The following is a 21,201-nucleotide window of genomic DNA, read 5'->3' as shown; positions in this document are numbered from 1 at the left end:
AATTGTGACGGAAAGGTTTGTTTTGCTGGGCAGGTTGGGTCACAAAGTGTTATCTTTTTCTTTTTCCTGCCAGCAAACGGTTAACGAACGGCAGCTTCTGATTGACCAGGGTTCTAGGAGAGGGAGTTGAAAAGGAGAGGTTTTGGAGAGACAGGTTTTAGGTTGGGAGATAGGGAGTGAGAGGAGAGAGAGTTGGTTCTGGGTAGAAACATCTACTCTGAGGAATATATCAAAAGCTAGAGAAAGGCGTCTATGTGTGGTGTCCTGTGAGAGTAATAGGCCAGGAATTAACTAGGATGCTGAGGCTGAGCCAGGAGAAGTAGAAGCTGGAAAGATACAGTCTACTTAGGTCTGTATCTTTCTCCTGTCTCATTCCAGTCAGGAGGGAAGAACTTCCTGACAGTAAGAGCTGTTCGACAGTGGAATTTGCTGCCAAGGAGTGTGGTGGAGTCTCCTACTTTGGAGGTCTTTAAGCAGAGGCTTGACAACCATATGTCAGGAGTGCTCTGATGGTGTTTCCTGCTTGGCAGGGGGTTGGACTCGATGGCCCTTGTGGTCTCTTCCAACTCTATGATTCTATGATTCTTCTACGAAAAGAAAAGACTCCCAAATAAGAGGGGTGTGGTGATCCCTTGGGTCTGTTACTTGGAGTAGCTCAGGAGTAGAGGAGTCAAAGGGGTGTGTAACTGACAGGAAGTACTGCCTTGTTTAAGAGCCAAAGTATTAATCTGCAACAGCTGTGCAACAACTGAGAAAGAACTGAAGTGAAATAACTGGAAATAAGCTGAGATTTTACCATTTAGTCTAAAACCTGTAACATCTGTCTGAAGCGAAGTAACTGAACACAAGCAACCGAAGTTTAAAAGAAGCTGTGCTTGATTAGAAGTCCATAACACCAGTTAGATTTAGAATAAATATTATTAGGTGAACGGTTACCTGAAATAACATTATAACCTGAGTATCCTTTGTTTTACCCACTTCGTGTCATAAACTTCCTTTGTTTAATAAAACCTTTCTTCTTTGTTTGATCAAATCCTGTCTGAGACTCCAAATCATTAAGTTTTCCCTCACACAAGTCCCCCACTAGATAATCTGGGGTAAATTGTACAAATTTGTGTAACTGGTGTACTGTGAGGTAGTTGCACTATATTTTAGTGAGGGCCAGCCCAACGGCGCCAGGGTGAAAAAGTGCAGTTCCACCGATGCAGAAATCTCCAGGCCTCCTGACAACTGAGTCATTGCTGTGTACCAGGAAGAAGAGGGACAAGGTAGCAGGGAGATCAGCAAACATACTGGCAGGAGCACTGGATTGGCTCCACAAGTGCATTTGCACTCCACATAATGCTATTTGTTCATACCTAGGAAGTTGGAGGCAGTTCACAGAGTCAGGATATTCTAGGGACTCGTTGTTCTCCATTCCAAATGTACTGCAATCCCTTGCAAAGTACTGCCAGTCTTGCCAGTCAGAGTCACGCTGCTTTTTCCTTTGTATTCGTATTGCTTCGGGTTGTGGGCTGAAGAACTGAAGGATAATGTAAAACACCTACAAATCAACAGCAAAATGCGAAGTCATTTGGAATACCTTTATACATATTGGTCCTCGATTCAGCTGAAATTAGCTATTAAAGCAACTATAGGAACATAGGAAGGTGCATTAGAGAGCCAGTGTGGTGTAGTGGTTAAGAGCGGTAGTCACGTAATCTGGGTAACCGGGTTCGCGTCTCCACTCCTCCACATGCAGCTGCTGGGTGACCTTGGGCCAGTCACACTTCTTTGAAGTCTCTCAGCCCCACTCACCTCACAGAGTGTTTGTTGTGGGGGAGGAAGGGAAAGGAGATTGTTAGCTGCTTTGAGACTCCTGAAGGGGAGTGAAAGGCGGGATATCAAATCCAAACTCTTCTTCTTCTTCTGCATTATAAAAATTAAGACAAATAGAAAGAGAGGGGGGGGTGGCGGCGGATTGGATGGGGGGAACCACCTCAAAGGGGAGCAGACCAGAGCTACTGCACTGAGGCGGCTCCTCAATGTGCCGCATAATCAGATGAGGCTATCAATGGCTACAAACCACAATCTCACCGATTTTCTGAGGTGGCATGTCTCTGAGCATTGGTGTTCAAGACTAGTTTTCTGGCTTCCCAGAAGCCTTTGGCTGGCCACTGTGAGAACAGGCTAGTGGACTAGATGGGACTTGGGCCTGATCCAGCTGGTTTCTTATGCACTCTAAGAAGACAGCTCCATGTGTGTGGGGAGAGCAGTAATGTCCATTATGTTTATAATGCACTCCTTCGAGGGAATGTTTTGTTTTCCCTGAGTGCTGTAAGGCAAAAAGACTAGAAATTCTAAAATAAATAAATGGTAAACTTAGATCATGAAAGCATGCCATCGGAACTTGCTTATAGAGACTGCCATTTGTTCCTCTCTGCTGATGATGGGTTATATAGACTTCAGACTGAGAATAATGGAAAAATGGACTATATGTGGATTTGCGGGCTTCTGTTGCCATTTGCAATGTAGGCTAATGCAGAAGCAATTGTACCAACAAGAGTTTTCATTCCCTGGGGAAGGCAAACCACAGAATAGGAATAGCTTTCCAAAGATAGAGCTGCAAAGGAACTCCTGTAATGAGGACTCTGAAAACCAGCTCCAAATCTCATTTGAAGCTGTGTGTAGAAATAGAGAAATATTCCCGTTTTCCCTTTTAAATAACTGGGTTTTGTGAGCATTCCCTTTAAGTGCATACAAAACCTATGGGGCTTTGGTATATGATCTAAAAGAATGTTCACAAAACCATGATTATACTCCCACTTCACAAGCTAAATTAAGGGGAAAGGGAGAAAGCACAAAGCTTTTATCTTTGCTTGGAGGCAGTGGTGGAAGGAGCCCATAAACGGCTCCACCTGAAAAAATGGCTGGTGAGCTTAAAAGCCAGCAGAGGGCCCAGGATGGGCTGTGTCCACAATGATTCTGATTGCAAGAATCCAAGCTATGTAGTTCTAAATGTCAAACACAGTCTTACCCCGTCCCTAGTTGAGTATATCATGTACTAAAAAGGACCCCTGACCATTAGGTCCCGTCATGACCGACTCTGGGGTTGCAGCGCTCATCTCACTTTATTGGCCGAGGGTCATGTGGCCAGCATGACTAAGCCGCTTCTGGCGAACCAGAGCAGCACACAGAAACGCTGTTCATCTCCCACTGGAGCAGTACCTATTTATCTACTTGCATTTTGACGTGCTTTCGAACGGCTAGGTTGGAAGGAGTTCTTTTCATTTTGACAATCAACTATCACACCAGTGTAACAGAACATTATCTCCAATTCATTTGAAATTTCCTTGAACTAAGTGAGCAATGAATGTAAAGTAATTATGTTTAGCTTTTTGTGTTAAATTTTAACAAAAAAAGGCAGAACAAATAAACCAATTCCCATTTTCATCTATAAGTGAATAGTATATTGCATAAAGAAATCTTAAAATCTTACCTGGTACTGTCCATTTTCTAAGTCTATTGTAATGGCTATCCCTCTGTTGAGTTGTTCAGTGGTGCTAAAGACAGATGAAATCCACGAAGTTCCAATATCATTATCATTGATGTAGCTCAAAGGATGAGCTTCGGGGTTTAGTCTGAGCACCCTGTCATTAGTCGTATCATCAGCACCATTAGGGATGCAGTACCTTTGCACCAAAGGGTGTACCCTGGGATGACTTCCAGGACAGCGACATTCTGACTGACTGTGAAGTTGAGGAAATTTTCCAGACCATACTTCAAAAATGTCTCTAGCATTAAAAAAACAGATATAAAAAAGAGTTGTGCACACAATAAAAAGAGCAGTAAGCCCTATTTGTAAAGACCCATCTGTAATTAGCCTTAACAGAAGCGTGACTTAAAAGATGGCTGAGAAAGCCAATTTAACTACATGGTTTTCTCTTTAAAAAGAATGTATTTTAAGAACGCTGCTTTTACATGACTTTATTCTCTGTTGGCATGAAACTACAAAGCTATTTTTATATGCTCATAAATATGTTGGAAGTTGCTTAGAGACCTGTCTGTTTGTTTCACAAGCAACTAACTAATAAATTAATAATAGTAATAATAATATAGCACTATGTGAATGACCCGCAGCATACCTTGGGCTTGCACCTCCTGCCTCTTATCTGGCACAGCCATGAGAATTGAGGCTGGCAGAAACTGCTTCTGTTTTCAAACTAACTAGAGCTTCCTATTACATCAACATTCTGGGAACTTTGGTTACTTTAAACCAGAAGTTTTCAACCTTTTTGAGTTCACGGATCCCTTGACCAAATACATGCTTTCTGTGGCACCCCTGTGGCACTCAGGAGCCCAGTTCTGTCACCCATTGCCTGCTGAGCTGGCAGCCTCTCACCCTTTTTCAAACACCCTCCCTTGTGGAGTGTTCCCTCAGGCTCTTCTCCTCTTCCTTCTCCTTGGGAGTCTTCCAGGCAGCTGCTGCTGCCGCAGCCCCTGGTGTCTGAGCTGTCCACCTGCCCAAAGAGAGGTGCCTCCTTACAGCGCCCCACAGGAGCCTGGGGAGCCCCCCCCCCTGCCAGCCCCAGAGGCACCATTCTGCTGGGGAGCTTGTAGCCAGGGCTGCTGCAACAAACAGCTGTGCAAGCTGTGCAAGCTGTTTGGGAAGCAGAGATGCAAGAGGGCATCAGAGGAGGGAGGAAAGGAAAGAAGGATAGAGGCCAGTGTTGCCGGCTGCACCCATTACCATCATTCAAGGCACGCCAGGGTGCGACAGCACACTGGTTGAAAACCACTGCTTTAAATAAGCTTTGGCTACAAGCCAGGCTCATAAGCCACAGTGTTACAGGTTCCACATTATTAATAACAGTGTTAAAGTAACAACAATTATAAGAACTTTTAGGCTACAATCCTAACCATGTCTCCTCAGAAGCCTGAATTCAGTGGGGCCCACTCTTAAGTGGGTAGGGTTATTATTGCAGCTATAATTGGTGTTCTTCTGGCACTATGTGTTTATATTGCATTTATGCATTCTATTGGAACTCAATCCAGTCTACCTCAGGAGCAGTGCTAGAAAACAAAGGAATTCCCAATTGAGAAAAATAGAGACCCTTTGTTACATCCCCATAATTCACATGCCGGTACTATAGCAGGTCTTTATGCAAGATGGAAGGCTAGCCCTCTTTGAAAAAAGTTTGGACACCACTGGGAGGGTGATGGAGGGTCATACCCATAGTGCTAAGCTATTGAGTTTTTCTTGCCCAAGTAGAAAGGAGATACTAATTATGGTTATGGGAGGCAAGGACAGGTTCCACATTCCTGGTAGCAGCCTGGTGTGGTGTCTGTGTGTGTTACTGCCAAAGGGAATCATGGTTCTGATATGCCTTAGGGAGATCTCTCTGTGAGTGGATGTTGTGCCAAAAGTGAGCTGGATCAAACCATTGATCTTTCAGCATAAATTCCTACAATTTTATCAGCCTGCACACATGCAGTTAATTAAAGACCCTGTTGGAATCCATGTACATGCAGTTATAGTTTCAAATCTAATCTAGCCATTATATAAAGAAATATCCAAAAAGACTGGTTAAACTTCGAAGCAAACTTATTGTAGCTATAAGCCTTTCTCTCCTTTGATCATGTCACATTTGGGTTTTGTAAAAATGAAAATTCCCCCACCTGTTTGTAAGCGCCACTTGGTACAATCTAAAATCTTGCATCCTCCCAACAAATTGCTCTGAACCTGCGAAAATACATTATAAATAAATAATCCAGTCCCATCAACCAGAAAACAGCTCTGTGCTGCATGAGGGGATCTTAAATTCAGCACACAGAGATCTCTCTTGCACAATTACCTCTTCTGAATGAAACCATCTTGGTTCCGGACAAAACTATGGAGGGCAGTGACTTAATTTTTTTGATTAAAATGATTTATAATAACTTTATAGGAACATTTTGTACCTATCTCTTATCTGATTACAGAGGTGGCACACAGGCTGGCTCATTAGACAGAAGTAATGAGGCAGCCCATGTGCCACCTCTAATTAGAGAAGAGATACAGTAGGGACAACTGTAGCTGTCACTTTATGCAATAAAGGTGAAAGGTATGTTTTTAAAGATTTCTTTTTCTTCCACACAATTATTGTGTGTCTGGTATTCAAAAGTGACAGTGTCAACAAGAAGCACTTCGAAATGAGAATTTTCAACTCTTGATATATAGGAGCTGGATGGTTCTATTGGAATGAATCAAACATTTCTCCAAGCCAGATGCAGATATATTTAGGACTTAGCTCCAAATTGCAGTATGTTCTGGATCAGTGATACTCAGCCTTAATAAATCTGCAGGACCAATTCATCACCAAACAGAATTTAAGGGAGCTGCAAAACCACTGGCACCTTATATTGATGGCAATGTTCAGAACATGGTGAAAAATTATTTTATCTCCGCTTCACCAAATATTCAGCCAGGACAATTACAAAACATTTGGTATTTCTGTGATAATAACTCAGTCTTCATTTCCATTTCTTTTCCAAAGTTGCTTTTGTATTAATTGTTTTCAGTTGTCAAAGGAACTTGTAGATCACATTGCAAGGAACTCAAAACATTTACATTTCTAAGTCACCTTGTGGGGGAATGAATGCTGAGTTCAACAACCTATAGCAGGTGTCAGACCATGTGGTGGGCTGGTCTATATTTTTTTTGGGGGGGGATCAATTCCTATGCCCCACAAATAACCCAGAGATGCATTTTAAATAAAAGCACACATTCTACTCATGTAAAAACACAAGGCAGGCCCCACAAATAACCCGGAGGTGCATTTTAAATAAAAGGACACATTCTACTCATGTAAAAGCACGCTGATTCCTGGACCATCCACGGGCTGGATTGAGAAGGCGATTGGGCCATATCCGGCCCCCAGGCCTTAGGTTGCCTACCCCTGACCTACAGGCACCACCACACTTCTGACAGGATTCTGTTAGTGCTTTGCAAAACTGGAGCTCAGCCAGTTTTGGAACACACACCCTGAACAGTTTTGGATCACCTATGCCCAGTCTGAGGAACTGCCATAAAATAATCATTCCACATTTGTGAGGAATAGATCTTTTAGCATGGCAACACAATGGTACTCCTTTGCCTACTGACATCAGGCAGCACCTTCATTGTACTCTTTTCACTGCCTGCTAAAAACAGGTTCGGCGAAGAATTGATGCTTTTGAATTATGGTGCTGGAGGAGACTCTTGAGAGTTCCATGGACTGCAAGAAGATCAAACCTATTCATTCTTAAGGAAATCAGCCCTGAGTGCTCACTGGAAGGACAGATCGTGAAGCTGAAGCTCCAATACTTTGGCCACCTCATGAGAAGAGAAGACTCCCTGGAAAAGACCCTGATCCTGGGAAAGATGAAGGGCACAAGGAGAAGGGGACGACAGAGGACAAGATGGTTGGACAGTGTTCTTGAAGCTACCAACATGAGTTTGACCAAACTGTGGGAAGCAGTGGAAGACAGGAGTGCCTGGAGTGCTCTGGTCCATGGGGTCACGAATAATAATAATAATAATAATAAATTTTATTTATATCCCGCCCTCCCCAGCCGAAGCTGGGCTCAGGGCGGCTAACAACAATCAAAATAGCTCAACATTCTAAAACATTCATAAAATTAATTAAATCAAATTAAAATCAAATTAATGGCAACCATCAAGCAAAATTTTGTCCAGATTGCCAGAGGAGGGGGTCAGGCTGCGCCCTGACAAAAGGCCTGGTGGAACAGCTCTGTCTTGCAGGCCCTGCGGAAGGATGTCAGGTCCCGCAGGGCCCTAGTCTCTTGTGACAGAGCGTTCCACCAGATTGGAGCCGCGGCCGAGAAGGCCCTGGCTCTAGTTGAGGCCAGCCTAACCTCTCTGAGGCCTGGGATCTTTAGGGTGTTTTTATTTGCAGACCGTAAATTTCTCTGTGGGACATACCAGGAGAGGCGGTCCCGTAGGTACGAGGGTCCTAGGCTGTATAGGGCTTTAAAGGTTAAAACCAGCACCTTAAACCTGATCCTGTACTCCACTGGGAGCCAGTGCAGCTGGTACAGCACCGGATGGATATGATCTCGCAGCGAAGACCCCGTAAGGAGTCTCGCCGCGGCATTCTGCACCCGCTGGAGTTTCTGGGTCAGTCTCAAGGGCAGCCCCACGTAGAGCGAGTTACAATAGTCCAGTCTGGAGGTGACCGTCGCATGGATCACAGTGGCTAGGTCAGGGCGAGAGAGATAAGGAGCCAACTGCTTAGCTTGGCGGAGATGAAAAAATGCCGCCTTTGTTATAGCTGTAATCTGCGCCTCCATAGAGAGGGAGGTATCGAAGATTACACCCAAACTCTTCACGGATGATGCTGGCACTAATTGCACCCCCGCAAGAGACGGGAGTTGCCCCCTCAATCCCATATCGCTCCGTCCCAGCCAGAGGACCTCTGTCTTCGAAGGATTTAACTTCAACCGGCTCCCACGTAACCATCCAGCCACAGCTTCCAGACATCTGGTCAGTGTATCTGGGGCCGAGTCAGGATGGCCATCCATCAGCAGATAGAGTTGGGTGTCATCGGCATACTTATGGCAACCCAGCCCAAAACTCCGGACAAGCTGGGCGAGGGGGCGCATAAAGATGTTAAAAAGCATTGGGGAGAGAATCGCACCCTGAGGCACTCCACACACCAAGGAGTGGCGCGATGACAATTCCCCCCCAAGCGCCACCCTCTGTCCCCAACCGGAGAGAAACGAGCGCAGCCATTGAAGGACTGTGCCCTGGATCCCCACGTCGGCAAGGCGGCGGTCCAGGAGTTCGTGATCGACCATGTTGAAGGCTGCTGACAGGTCTAGAAGAATCAGCAGCCCCGACCCGCCTCGATCCAGCTGCCTGCGGAGATCATCTGTTAGGGCGACCAGAGCCGTCTCGGTCCCATGGCCAGCGCGGAAGCCGGACTGGAATGGGTCGAGAGCAGATGTTTCATCCAGAAACCTACCAAGCTGTTCAGCAACCGCTCTCTCAATCACCTTACCCAGGAATGGAAGATTCGAAACCAGACGAAGAGTCGGACATGAAGAGTCGGACACGACTAACCGACTAAACAGCAACAAAAACAGGTTTCTTTAGGCAAGCCTACCCAGTAAAAACTGACATGTATTTGAATATGTAATTCTGGATTCACTGATGACTTTAGTTATATTTTGATTTTAAAAAAAAACACCTTTGATTGTTATTGATAACTTTAATGTAATTTTTGGTAAACTGCTTAGAGGTTTTATTTACAGGAAAGTGGTATACAAATTTAGATAAATGAATAATAAACTTAGTGACATTAGCATTGAAGAATCCTGACATTTTCCTCTTCCAACGAGCTTCAGAGAAGATAAAAATGCCTCAGCTTCCCCTTCTTCCCCCACATTATCTTATGGTTGGCCACAGTAGCAATTCTGTGCAGTTCGGAGAAGAATAGAGGACAAGTCTATGCTTTTTGAAACTGGGATGGAAGAGGAATGAAAGGCACTAGTGCCTCCCTATCTCCACACCTGGCAATGGTGTGACATTTCGAGATGAAAACATATGATAAAAGTAGATATTGAAGCAGGTGGAATAGCATTTTGTTGTCTAATTAAATATCTCTTGTGAAAGATAGTAGAATAACAGGTCATAAAGTCCAACCTCCAAACAATACAGGAAAGCCATACCACAGAATATGATCTTCCCTTAATACTCAGACTTACCATTTAAATTTTGCCCAATTCGCCATTCGCCATCAGCAGAGGGATCTGCAATTAACCCAGCAAGAATTCTGGAGTCAAAAGCTGTGTTGTCATCTTCCAAACCATTTATAAAGAAATTGATTCTTCTGTGATGAACCTATAAAATTACATTTGGAAGGAAAATCCCTTATTATTATTTTTTAAAAAATGAAACAAAATACTCAGTCTAATCTCATCTGTTATTTACCGCCTTGTGTGGAATGCAGTGTGCCATTGTTTCAGTTAAATCACCAGAACACCACCTTATACATTTCTAACCAATCCCTGTTAGAGAAGATACAACTACTGAAAAGGAAAAGTCCTTCAATGGGTAAATTAAACATGAACCAGGGTAACATTTATCCTATAACAAGATAACATTTAGTATCTTCTTTGTCCCATGTGCATCACCAAATAACACTGATATAATTGAACACCAACGTTATATAGCCAAGTGTAGATACTAATCTGAATTATTACTGTCAGTATTCTGATGATAACAAATAAATTGTAGGCAAGCATAGTTAATTATACTGGTATGTCATTGATTGATAACTTCTCTTTCATCATGCATCTGCGTGCTAACCAGATGCAGAGATGGAAACTCCCTGCTTCCTAAATTCCAAGATGGCAATAAGTAATGCAGGATAATTCTTCTTCGTGTGTGTGTGTCAGGAGATATTTGAGTAGATTGGAAGTCATTGCTCTTAAAGAGTCCACATCTGTTCAATCTTCTTACTTTAAGAAAGGTGTTCATGGATCAAATCTTCAGATTTTCTTAAAGGTCTACCATCATGGAAGACAGTAAAAGACACTGAATGGTGTCAAAGGACTGCTCACCACCAAAAGCCCTTCCTAAGACCAGGAGAAAAACATATGGAGGTACTTACTCATAGAATCATAGAGTTGGAAGGGACCCCAAGGGTCATCTAGTCCAACCCCCTGCAATTTAGGAATCTCAGCTAAAGCATCCATGACAGATGGCCACCAGCCTCTGCTTAAAAACCTCCAAGGAAGCACAGTCCACAACCTCCATCTACAGCTGTTCTTCTTTTCCACCATGTGTCAAGACTGTGCACGCAATGTAGTGATGATAATCAAAGTATTCACAAACATTTCGTACATTATCAAATGTTTAAAATGCTTCTCAAGCATTTATATTGCTGCAATGCTTACCGGAGTCCTATAAGAGTAAATGAATATGTAATCATTCCCTACATTTGTTGCATCTGATACCTTAGATAAACACACACATCTTTAATTTCATTTCTTTTTTTAGCAGATGGTGACAATTTAAATTTCTTGCCGAAGGTCCCAGGGTGGGTTACAACATTACAAACAGGTTAAAAAACTTAGTTACCAAAAAAAAAAAAAAAATGCAATTCCAAAACATGAGGTGGGGGCTGAAAATATTCATCTCAGGTGTCAAAGGACAGGGTAGGGGGGTACATCTTCAGCATTCACCAAAAGCTATATAATGAAGTTGTCAGACACACCTCTGGGGGAAGGGAGTTTCATAACTTAGGGGCTGCCACAGAGAATGCTGTATTCTGGGCCGCTGCCACCCTGAGTTTCTGTGGGCAGTGGAACTATCAAAAGGACCCACTCTGCTGGTCTTAACAATCAAGAGGGTGTGTGTGTAAGTTCTCTCCCTCCATCCCTCCCTCCCTTAACCTAAGGCCACATGCCAATGATGGGTAGGGCAAAAAGTAAGTGTGGCCATCCCACACAGACACATGCACAGGATGCACAGAGGCATACACACAACCCTTGTCAGCTGATCCGTACAGATCAGCTGAGGGGAGTATTTATTGTTTCCTCCTCACCCATCAGACTTATCATCTAATGAGCAAGGAGAGGGTGATTTTCAATCCTATCATGCTGCACAAAGCAGCAGCAGCAGTAATAGCATGTGGTTTGTCTATTTTCTTTTATCTCCTTTATTGCCGCCATAGAAATTGGTGGGGTTTGGGGGAGTCATAGAAAATTGCTTGAGGTGGGCAGATCAGACCTGCAGGCAAGCGAGTGGTGTAGGCATTAAGTTGACCTGCAACTGAGACACAGAACATAAACAAGAACAAAAAGAAAACACTTATTATACGGCATAATATATTATTAAAGACCAAGAGATATTGTAGCAAAAGCGTACCGCCTACTACACCCTCATTTGTACTTATTTCTTCATAGGGGGACCGAGGCTTGGCAAGAGTGGCTTAGCAAAGGGTAAAGTAAAGGTAAAGGGACCCCTGACTATTAGGTCCAGTCGTGACTGACTCTGGGGTTGCGGTGCTCATCTCACTCTATAGGCCGAGGGAGCTGGCGTACAGCTTCCGGGTCATGTGGCCAGCATGACTAAGCCCTTCTGGCGAACCAGAGCAGCGCACGGAAACACCGTTTACCTTCCCGCCAGAGTGGTACCTATTTATCTACTTGCACTTTGACGTGCTTTTGAACTTCTAGGTGGACAGGAGCTGGGACCGCGCAACGGGACCTCACCCTGTTGCGGGGATTCGAACCGCTGACCTTCTGAGAGGCAAGTCCTAGGCTCTGTGGTTTAACCCACAGCACCACCCGCGTCCCTTGGCAAAGGGTACCTAGTCATTTAATGCCATTGGTCACATTTGAACCAGGGACACAGTCCTGATTCATAGTTCAGTTCTTTAAATACTTTGCTGTACTAGTTTTCTGAGTGGAATAGGTTTGATAAGATCAGCAGCACCATTCCAATAACCACTGTTTTATCAGGCTTCTTTGTACATACACACAGTCATGAAAATGTGGTGTTTGTGAGCTGCTTCAGAATATTGGTTGCACCTCTCTGGAAGTTCTGGGATGCATATTGTCCCCTCACATGGGACACACCAGTCATGATGATGCATGTAATGTGAAACCCAGCCAAACGGGTGGGGTATAAATAACAATATTATTATTATTATTATTATTATTATTATTATTATTATTATTATTATTATTATTTCCTACCCATTCTGTCTTTTCTGATTAAAATACTTACTTTCTTTTATGAGTAGATATTGGCATGGATTGCGTTTATAGCTCACAGTTCTCTCTGCATCACACTAAGAGCATTGCAACTAACATGTCCAGTTCTTAGTCAAGAATCTGAAAGGTCTGCCAATCTATAACTGGGGCGTGGTGAATTGAAATGAGTTGCCAACAATCCCTCAATGGTGCATTCAGATGAAACATTTAAGTTGAAGTAGTTGGCTTTTAGCCATGTTTTACCCAAGAGGGTACATATGATGTTGTAATACTACTGGGAGGAAGTCATGGGGTAAAAGCCGTATTAGCCCTGAATAGCTGCTTAATCCAGCATAGCGTGTCAGTCTCCTCTAAGTTAGTTATGAGTTTTGAAACAGGGTGAAATTTTATAACCAAATTTTTGGTCTGATGTTGGAATTTAAGATTTCTTTAAAAGCAGGAGAAAATGGGGGAAAGAAACTGCAGTAATATTTATTACCTTGTGGCCAGATCTTTCCATTTTTATTAAGTACAACAGGTACTCTCAAAAATCATTCTGGCAATTCAATGACTCACTCATGAACTAGGAACAAATGTATCCCAATGAAGAGGGGGCCTCTTTTTTAAGATAGAAAAAATCAGTTACTACTATGTTTAAAGGTAAAGGGACCCCTGACCATTAGGTCCAGTCGTGACTGACTCGGGGGTTGCGGAGCTCATCTCGCTTTATTGGCTGAGGGAGCCGGCGTACAGCTTCCGGGTCATGTGGCCAGCATGACTAAACCGCTTCTGGCGAAGCAGAGCAGCACATGGAAACACCGTTTACCTTCCTGCTGGAGCGGTACCTGTTTATCTACTTGCATTTGACGTGCTTTCGAACTGCTAGGTTGACAGGAGCAGGGACCGAACAACGGGAGCTCACTCCATCGCGGGGATTTGAACCACCAACCTTCTGACCAGCAAGTCCTAGGCTCTATGGTTTAACCCACAGCACCACCCGCGTCCCTACTACTATGTTTAGTTCAGAGCTAAACAATATAATAATTGCTATTGGAAAGTGTAGATGATTCAAGGGACATCACCACTCTACAAAATCAACAGACATGCAACTGAAACAACTGCCTATTGCTTCTCTGTACTCTGGAAAGCCCCATGCACACTGGTAGCGATACACACACTCACACATCACAAGGGTTACTCATATGCAGAGCACCTTGCTGCACTCATAGCCAATGCACATCTGAACATACATCCCCACAAATATTATGCAGCTCACCCAGATCCCTCTGAACTACTAACTGGATGTATCTTTTGATGTGCATGAACAACCCCTTCCACATCCAGGTGCCAAGCATAACTTCAACTTTGATGAATTACTTGTTCATGTTTTAATAAACCTTGAAAAATATTTCTGTATGAAAGTTGTTAGCTTTTACCAGTGAACAGCTTGTTTCAAAGAAGAGGTTGGAGAGCCTGGGGTTTTAAAGCTTTTGTTGTTGTTGTTGTTCTTGCTGCTGCTACTGTTCTTGCTGCCAGTTTGTGAAAACCTATTTCCATTTTGCATAAACAGGTACTCATGAGTTTAAAGGGATGACTGCTGAATCGTCTCTCCAAATAGATGCTGAGAGAAGCTAGAGTGCTTTAGTCTGCCTTGATATCCACTCTAATCAAATCAAATGGGACTGGAATAATTGCATCCTAGAAACAATGAGTGTATAAGGACAAACAAAAGGCTTATGAAAAGCCAGAATAATTTGGTGCAGAAGCTAGGCCCTGAAAAATTCATTTGGAAAATCAGAACATGAGCATTCAAAATCCCATTCCACTGTCAATAAAGCTACATACATTTCTGACCAATATAAACAGCCACAGTTATCTAGAAATCTAAGCCTGAATGGTTATCATTAGTGCTTCAGGCACCCTTGGCTGCATTACTATTTTAACTAAGAAAATGTGAAATGAATAGAAAATTGATTTTTATGGAGACAAATTCTCCTTCCTTAAATAAAAATAAATAAAAACAGATGCTGGGGTTTATTATTTTTATTTCCAGAAACAGTCAATATTGTCCAAATTTGAGATATATGGAATCATTGCCCTTCCGCTGAAGAAAAATCTGAAGGGTATTATCATAATGGCTAGGCAGTGCGATTTGGTTCAAGAAAGTTCTCGCATATGGGGATTTTCCTACTCACAGAACATCACTCTCATTTGGTGTTAGCTTTTATCTATTGACACAACAATGCACAATGAACATGTGAATATATTTTTTTATTTCATTTTAATACAAAGTCTGTATATGGGAGGGGAGAATATGGGGGGGGTATGAGAGTGTGTGGCTTGCAATGATTTTCTTTTTTCCATCACACATTTTTTTACAGCCTGTTACTGTCCTTTTGGTGTTTGACTGTTATCATTATAAAAGATACAGCCTTTTCTGCTTTGTTATTTGTAGCATTATCTCATGTTTTACAACATCTTTGCACACACAGGCAACATGAAATATAACTAGTGAAAAGTTCTTAGCGGTATTAATGCATAAAAAAGAATGTGGTTCCATCTCTACTGTCTTTACCCAGCCAAAAGCTGATGAACAGCCAATTTTCCTTTATCACATTAGCACAGCCATGAGGGAAACGCATTTGTTCTAGTCAGCTACACTAAAGATACTATTACCAATCTAACATATACATGTTTTATATCAGCAGTATTCTCAGAGTATGAGAGAGCCAACAATATATTAACACTAGCATGACAGTTTATTTAAGAAAAGAAAATTGTCTCTGTAGAGGGACAGAAGTTAGAAATGTATGGCTAAAGCTCAGTGTCACTGGCCTAATAAAGGTAATAATTCTTCTGCTTGCTTTATAGCAGGTAACAGTCCGGTGACAGTTCTGTCATATCATTCAAATAAAAATGTTGTCTTTTACAAGTTTAAGTGCACCTTTATTTTTAAGTCAGAAATGAAATGCATCTTATACCTTCTTTCCGTGGTAGGAACATTTGTTCTTCTGGCTGAGGATTAGCTTGCTTGCCTCTATTAAAAATGTGCTTATTACAATAATTCAGGATAATATTCTGCTATAGCTCCTATATTTATCATTTGGTTCTTAGTACATGACCGGGAGGCACCCTTCTCTCCAACGTGGTCTAAGTTAAACATATGAAAATATTTATGGGGCTAAAGGAGAAGGAGAAGCGTCAGAATTGGCCCAAAACATCAGACAATTGTGTATTTCAAAATTTGTGATTATTAATAGTGGATTTTCTTTCCTCACCTTTTGCTGTTAGATCAGTCAATTTACCCTTTCTATGTCAAAGTAACTAACAATTTAGAAATTAAGCCATGCCACATTACATACAAATACATCTCTCCACCAGTAATACTGGGGAACCATTCTCAAGTCTTCCTTCCCAGAATCATTGACATAGATGAGGTAACTATGGCTGATGAGAGTTCAACAACAGCTGGAGTTCCACCGATTTCCTTCCCTGGTCTAAGAGGATAGAAGTGATCAGCTAATATTATGGGAGAACCAAGGGGAATGCCTTTTGTGAACATTATCCCTGAAGGATCTAGACTCCTTCAGCAATTTTATAATGGTATTTGAAAGTATACACATTCAGGAAGCTTTCATTTCATTCCAGATTGGCTTTGTCTGTCCTCAATGACACTGGAACATAACTATTTCTTATTGGCTATGTAACATTGTGAATTTATTGTACTCACTATGGTTGCATTCAGACAGCATTTCATTCTGTTTTCCTGGCATTTCCTTACCTGATAATGTTCATATTTTATGTTACCTTTCATGCCGTATGAAAGCCACTTTTGGAAATCTTGGGGAAGTTTAGCACTAATTCCTGTGTCAATCACTTCCAGAAAAAAAATCTGTTTGCAACCCTATTAACCCCCCCCCCCAAAAAAAAAATATCATGGGAGTTTTGCACTGTGATTTTCCTGCCTTTTCTGTAGGTCACACAACATGACAAATTTTGGGATAGTATTCCAGCATACAGTTCTTTCCTCCTATTTCCATGGGTAAATCATGGGGGGGGGATCTTGTATGTGCATAAATGGAGGCAACATCCCCAAATATATCTGCTGTAGAGTCACAACGCAGCCACTGGTATGAATGGCATTTAGTAAGATGTGGTGGTATATTGATTAACAAGCCAAAGTTCCATGACACAACATATATGCGGTTTGAAATGAATGTTAGAAACTGGAACAGAAGCACTTGCCTTATAACCAGGAAAATGAATGCCATAATTCCCATGTCTGAATGCACCCTTTTGAGATTCCAGTGCAAATACAGGTACAGTTGATTCAGAAAACATTGCCTTTCCTCTCCTTTGGTTTCCTTTTCTAGCACTGACATTACATAGCCAACACTGATTAGCACAATGCTTAGCATAATCCTGCTTCACTACATGTAGGCATTAATTGGCTGGCATTGCCCATGTGACTAATCATGGAAGAAGAAGATGCAATAACAGGAAAGGTGGGGGGATGCCCCCAAAACAGCAGCAGCAGATACTCCAAACAATGGCAGCAAACAGGATATTGAATAGTTGGATATTTTCACAATTCAAGTGTGTTGAGAATTATTTCTTCCTCCTCCCATCTGAAAGCACTACTTTTGACCCAAATGAAATAGGAGAACATTTGCTGAAACCAAGATTAATACCTCCTTGTTCTAATATCCACTAAGGGATACTTACCATAGTACAGCTTCCACAAAGAGGCCCCTTCAAGTCATTCTATGTGGTAGATGATATCATGTGATGTATGTGTGCATATCTCACAGAATATGGAAGAATTTTCTTCATACTTGCACAAACACGCACAAGGGAAAGATTTGTGTGGGTGTGTAGATATGTCTCCATCTACACAATGAGCATCTCTACACAAAGGAGTTGGCCATTTAGATTGTTCTTTTGTGGTATCTTGAAACAATCCAGCTTCACTTTGTATACCCAGCAAGTTAATAGACAGAAAGGCTGATTTTTTTTGCTGCAATTCTTGTACTTGTTAGGGGACCAAATTAACACTGGACTCTTACATAATACCCAGTTTAAATTGGTTAGTTATATAGCAGTGGCAGAGCAGACACGGAGGCTGACCTTCAATTCACCAACCTTAGATTGTGGAGCACTGGGCTATTTTTTTCTTACAATCAAGTAAACTGAAGTTCTATCAACTTCATTCATTGAGTTATCTTAATAGGCACTCTCTACATATGATCTGTTATGCAACTCAACTTAGACTGTTATTAGGTAAATATATGCATATATCTACTTCCATCCTCTCCACTACCCTACCTTTCCTCAATCCCAATACTGGTGCATATCAAGTTCCTTCTGAATAAACTCACTCTACAGGAATAGACACTACATTAATTCCAAGGTGAGAAAACAGATTAAGGTTATGACCAAAATGACAGGTCTATAGCTTCCTTGAATGGCTTAATAGAGACAACAAATCAACAGTAGTTACCGATGACAACAGATACAAGAAAATACAACAGATAGTAGAGGTGATAAAAGAAGAAATTAGTGATACCTTTCTATTAAGAAATCAAGAAACTCAAGGATAAAATGAATTATCCCTTTGGGTTCTCTAAATATTCTTGTTTTGACTGCACATTTATTAGTTAGAACCAATTAATGTGTTTTAGATTCAGCATTTTTAAAAACCCAATTCATATAAAAATATGTTATCCTGTTGATGCCAAGCTACTAGGTTACACATGAAAATCAAAGCTAATTAAAAAACATAAGAAGAGCACTGCTAGATTGGACCAAAGGCCTATCTAATCTAGAATCCTGTTCACACAGTGGTCAACCAAATGGTTATGGGAAACCCGGAAGTATGACCTAAATCATTTCAGAAAGCATACAAGTCAAGACTTTGTACATCTATCAAGAGATCAGGAGTTCTATAACTGGGCCAGCATATTCCTTTCCCAATATGTTGTTCTTTGATGTATGGAAGGCTCCATCAAGAGGGTGACCACTGCAGTTGTGGTGGAGCACAAGGTGGGAGATTTTAGAAATGAGGACCAAGCCATTTGTAGTGAAGGAAGAGAAGGTGGGATAAGTTTATCTGTCTTTCTGTACCTGTCCACAAGATACCACCAAATATGCTGCCAGAAACTCTCCACAAATATAGCAATCAGTAGGACTTCCACCATCACTCTAACTTGAAAACAAAATCATGGTGGTAGAATTTTACTTGTCACTGCATGCTCCTCTCCAGTTATGCCCCTATGCAAAATAACCATGGCACAAGTAACTTCTGCTGCTTCTGTTCTATGAATGATGGACCCCATCTTTAATCTAAAAACAATGGATAGCCTCCCTTCTAGAGTTATTTAAGGGTAAATACTATGGGTGCAACCCTGCCATCAGTTACGCAGGAATAGTTCTCTCTGATGCCCAAGGGACTTATGCATGAATAATTTCTTCTAACTATTGTACAACTGCAACCCAAATACACATTAGTTATTTTTTAAATGTGTGTGAAGTGTATGATCGTGAAAGCTGCTGATTCAAGAATAAAGTCATGGAGAAAGCAAAGCGAGGGGCATATTAGCTACCTTGAGAACAGGAGGCTTACCAAAAGGAAAGGGGTCAAAGTATGGTGCATATGCTACCCTATGATCTGTGCTTCCTGGACGCCTTGCTTTAGAAGTGCATTAAATGGTTAATTATATGGAACGATGGGAACTCAATGGTTATGGGTCAGTGGACTGTGTAGGGGTTAATAAGGCACTGGTCACAGGTAAAAATGAGTTTGCTGTTCTCGTAATCTCTCATTCCAGTATCATAAATAGTAATGGTTTTCTCCTGGTGAGAGTAGCAGCGTGTTTTGTTGTTGTTATTTCATAACAGGACTCATGTGAGCGCTTATAGAGGGGAATCTACCGTATACTTTCTTGCTTGCTTTTGAAGAGGATTCTTTATTCTGCTTTCTACTATAATGCAATTTATTAAAGTGGAGTTCTTCCTGGTCTTTAACTAGAATAGCTGTTTAGTTTAATGCCTTTTAATACTGGCTGTTAGATGTTTTTAAGAAACAAATCGGTCAGTATAAACAAACTGGGCTCCATGATGGACTGGATGAGGGCGAATGACTGAAGCGCAATGCATGAAAGGAGTTGATTATAGGGCTGATCCTGCAGTTGGTGAGCTTCATGGCTGAGTGGGGATTACAAACTCTGGTCTCCCAAGTCCTAGTTCAACACTCTAACCACTACACCACACTAGACTTAGCACAGATATGTGGGACTTGTGCCACCCCAATGGTGCTAAAGTATAACTCGCATCATCCCTGACCATTGGCCATGCTGGCTGAGGGAGATGGGAGATGGAGTCCAACAACAACTGGAAGGCTACAGCTTCCCCACTCCAGATTTAGTATAGGAATGCTCAGCATTTCCCATATTTCTTGTTTCAGCAACTCTCTCCCTAAGCCGATTTTTTTTTTTAAAAAAAAGCTTTTAAAATGTGGGAGGAGGTAAAGATTAGAGTTCATTAATCTAGTGTCTGACAAGCCTTTTAGAAGTCAAATGAGTCTGATGCACACATCTTGCTCCTATTGCATTCCCTCTTCCCCCCAATTTGGTGTTGCCTTTGAACGCCATGGCAGTGATTGCTAGAATGGCAGCTCAGTTTCTACCCTGGTACCATGCCCGGCCTCTTATAGTCTGTGTGGTACACCAGTCTGTATTAAGCTTTGTACTGTATTTGTGCAATCTACTGTATATCATTATCCTCTTGTGAGGCACACTGTGAGGGTGGGGTGGAGAGAATATTTTTAATCATTTGCTGTTTGCATTTTAATATTTGATTCGGAATGAAAATTGAGAGAACACAGAGGGTTCTTGTCAGATCTAAAGATTGGCAAGAGATAATGAATTTATATAGCAAACACATGAGAACAAGAAACACGTCACTTTAGCATGAAAGGGTTTCTCTGCATATGTCACGAGGAATTTGTCTGGGGCCTCGTTCTTGAGAAGACCAAAAAAAAATGCAAATGCCATGTTAACACAGCAGAAATCAAAGGATGACGTCCTGGAGGACAAGCCAGCTCAGATAATTTATCTGCATAATGTCTGACAGACCAGTGGTAACATCTAAGCTGGGTAGCAAAACTTCCTGATGATGCTGCCAACTATGGTGCTGTTTCAGCTGAAAAACTGTCTTCTGTAAACCCTGATCTTTATGCATCCACAAAAGAACTAAACATGGAATCAATAAAATTACTATAGGTGGTATTGAACTAAGTTTTACTCAGAGTAAACCCACTGAAATAAATTTAAAAAGGTTTGTAACGCCAAACATCTCTTCTAGGGGGGGCATGTGTGTGCTCTCTGCACATCTTGGCAACAGAGCAGAAGGCTGGGCTTAGTGGAGGAAGTCTTCAGCTGCACCTTGACTGGTAGTGCGCAAGGTCGCTTGCCTGAGCAA

The 21,201-nt window shown here is 41.9% G+C and overlaps 1 protein-coding gene across 5 annotated transcripts in view; it reads right to left on the bottom strand.

Annotated features, from left to right (window-relative positions):
• The window catches only part of USH2A (usherin), a 430,807-nt gene that overhangs the window by 383,734 nt on the left and 25,872 nt on the right, over positions 1 to 21,201 (bottom strand). For all 5 annotated transcript variants that reach the window (XM_083493951.1, XM_083493952.1, XM_083493953.1 and 2 more), the window contains 4 exons: positions 9,727 to 9,862; positions 5,659 to 5,722; positions 3,479 to 3,773; positions 1,359 to 1,543 (listed from right to left, as the gene is read on the bottom strand). In XM_083493951.1, coding sequence (XP_083350077.1) covers positions 1,359 to 1,543; positions 3,479 to 3,773; positions 5,659 to 5,722; positions 9,727 to 9,862 — 680 coding nt within the window. The remainder of the gene's footprint in view (positions 1 to 1,358; positions 1,544 to 3,478; positions 3,774 to 5,658; positions 5,723 to 9,726; positions 9,863 to 21,201) is intronic.

The sequence above is a fragment of the Podarcis liolepis genome (assembly GCF_965112155.1).
Source record: "Podarcis liolepis genome assembly, chromosome: 3".
Lineage (NCBI taxonomy): Eukaryota > Metazoa > Chordata > Lepidosauria > Squamata > Lacertidae > Podarcis > Podarcis liolepis.
Note: the sequence above shows the minus strand (reverse complement) of the source record. Positions and strands in the feature narration are given on the sequence as shown.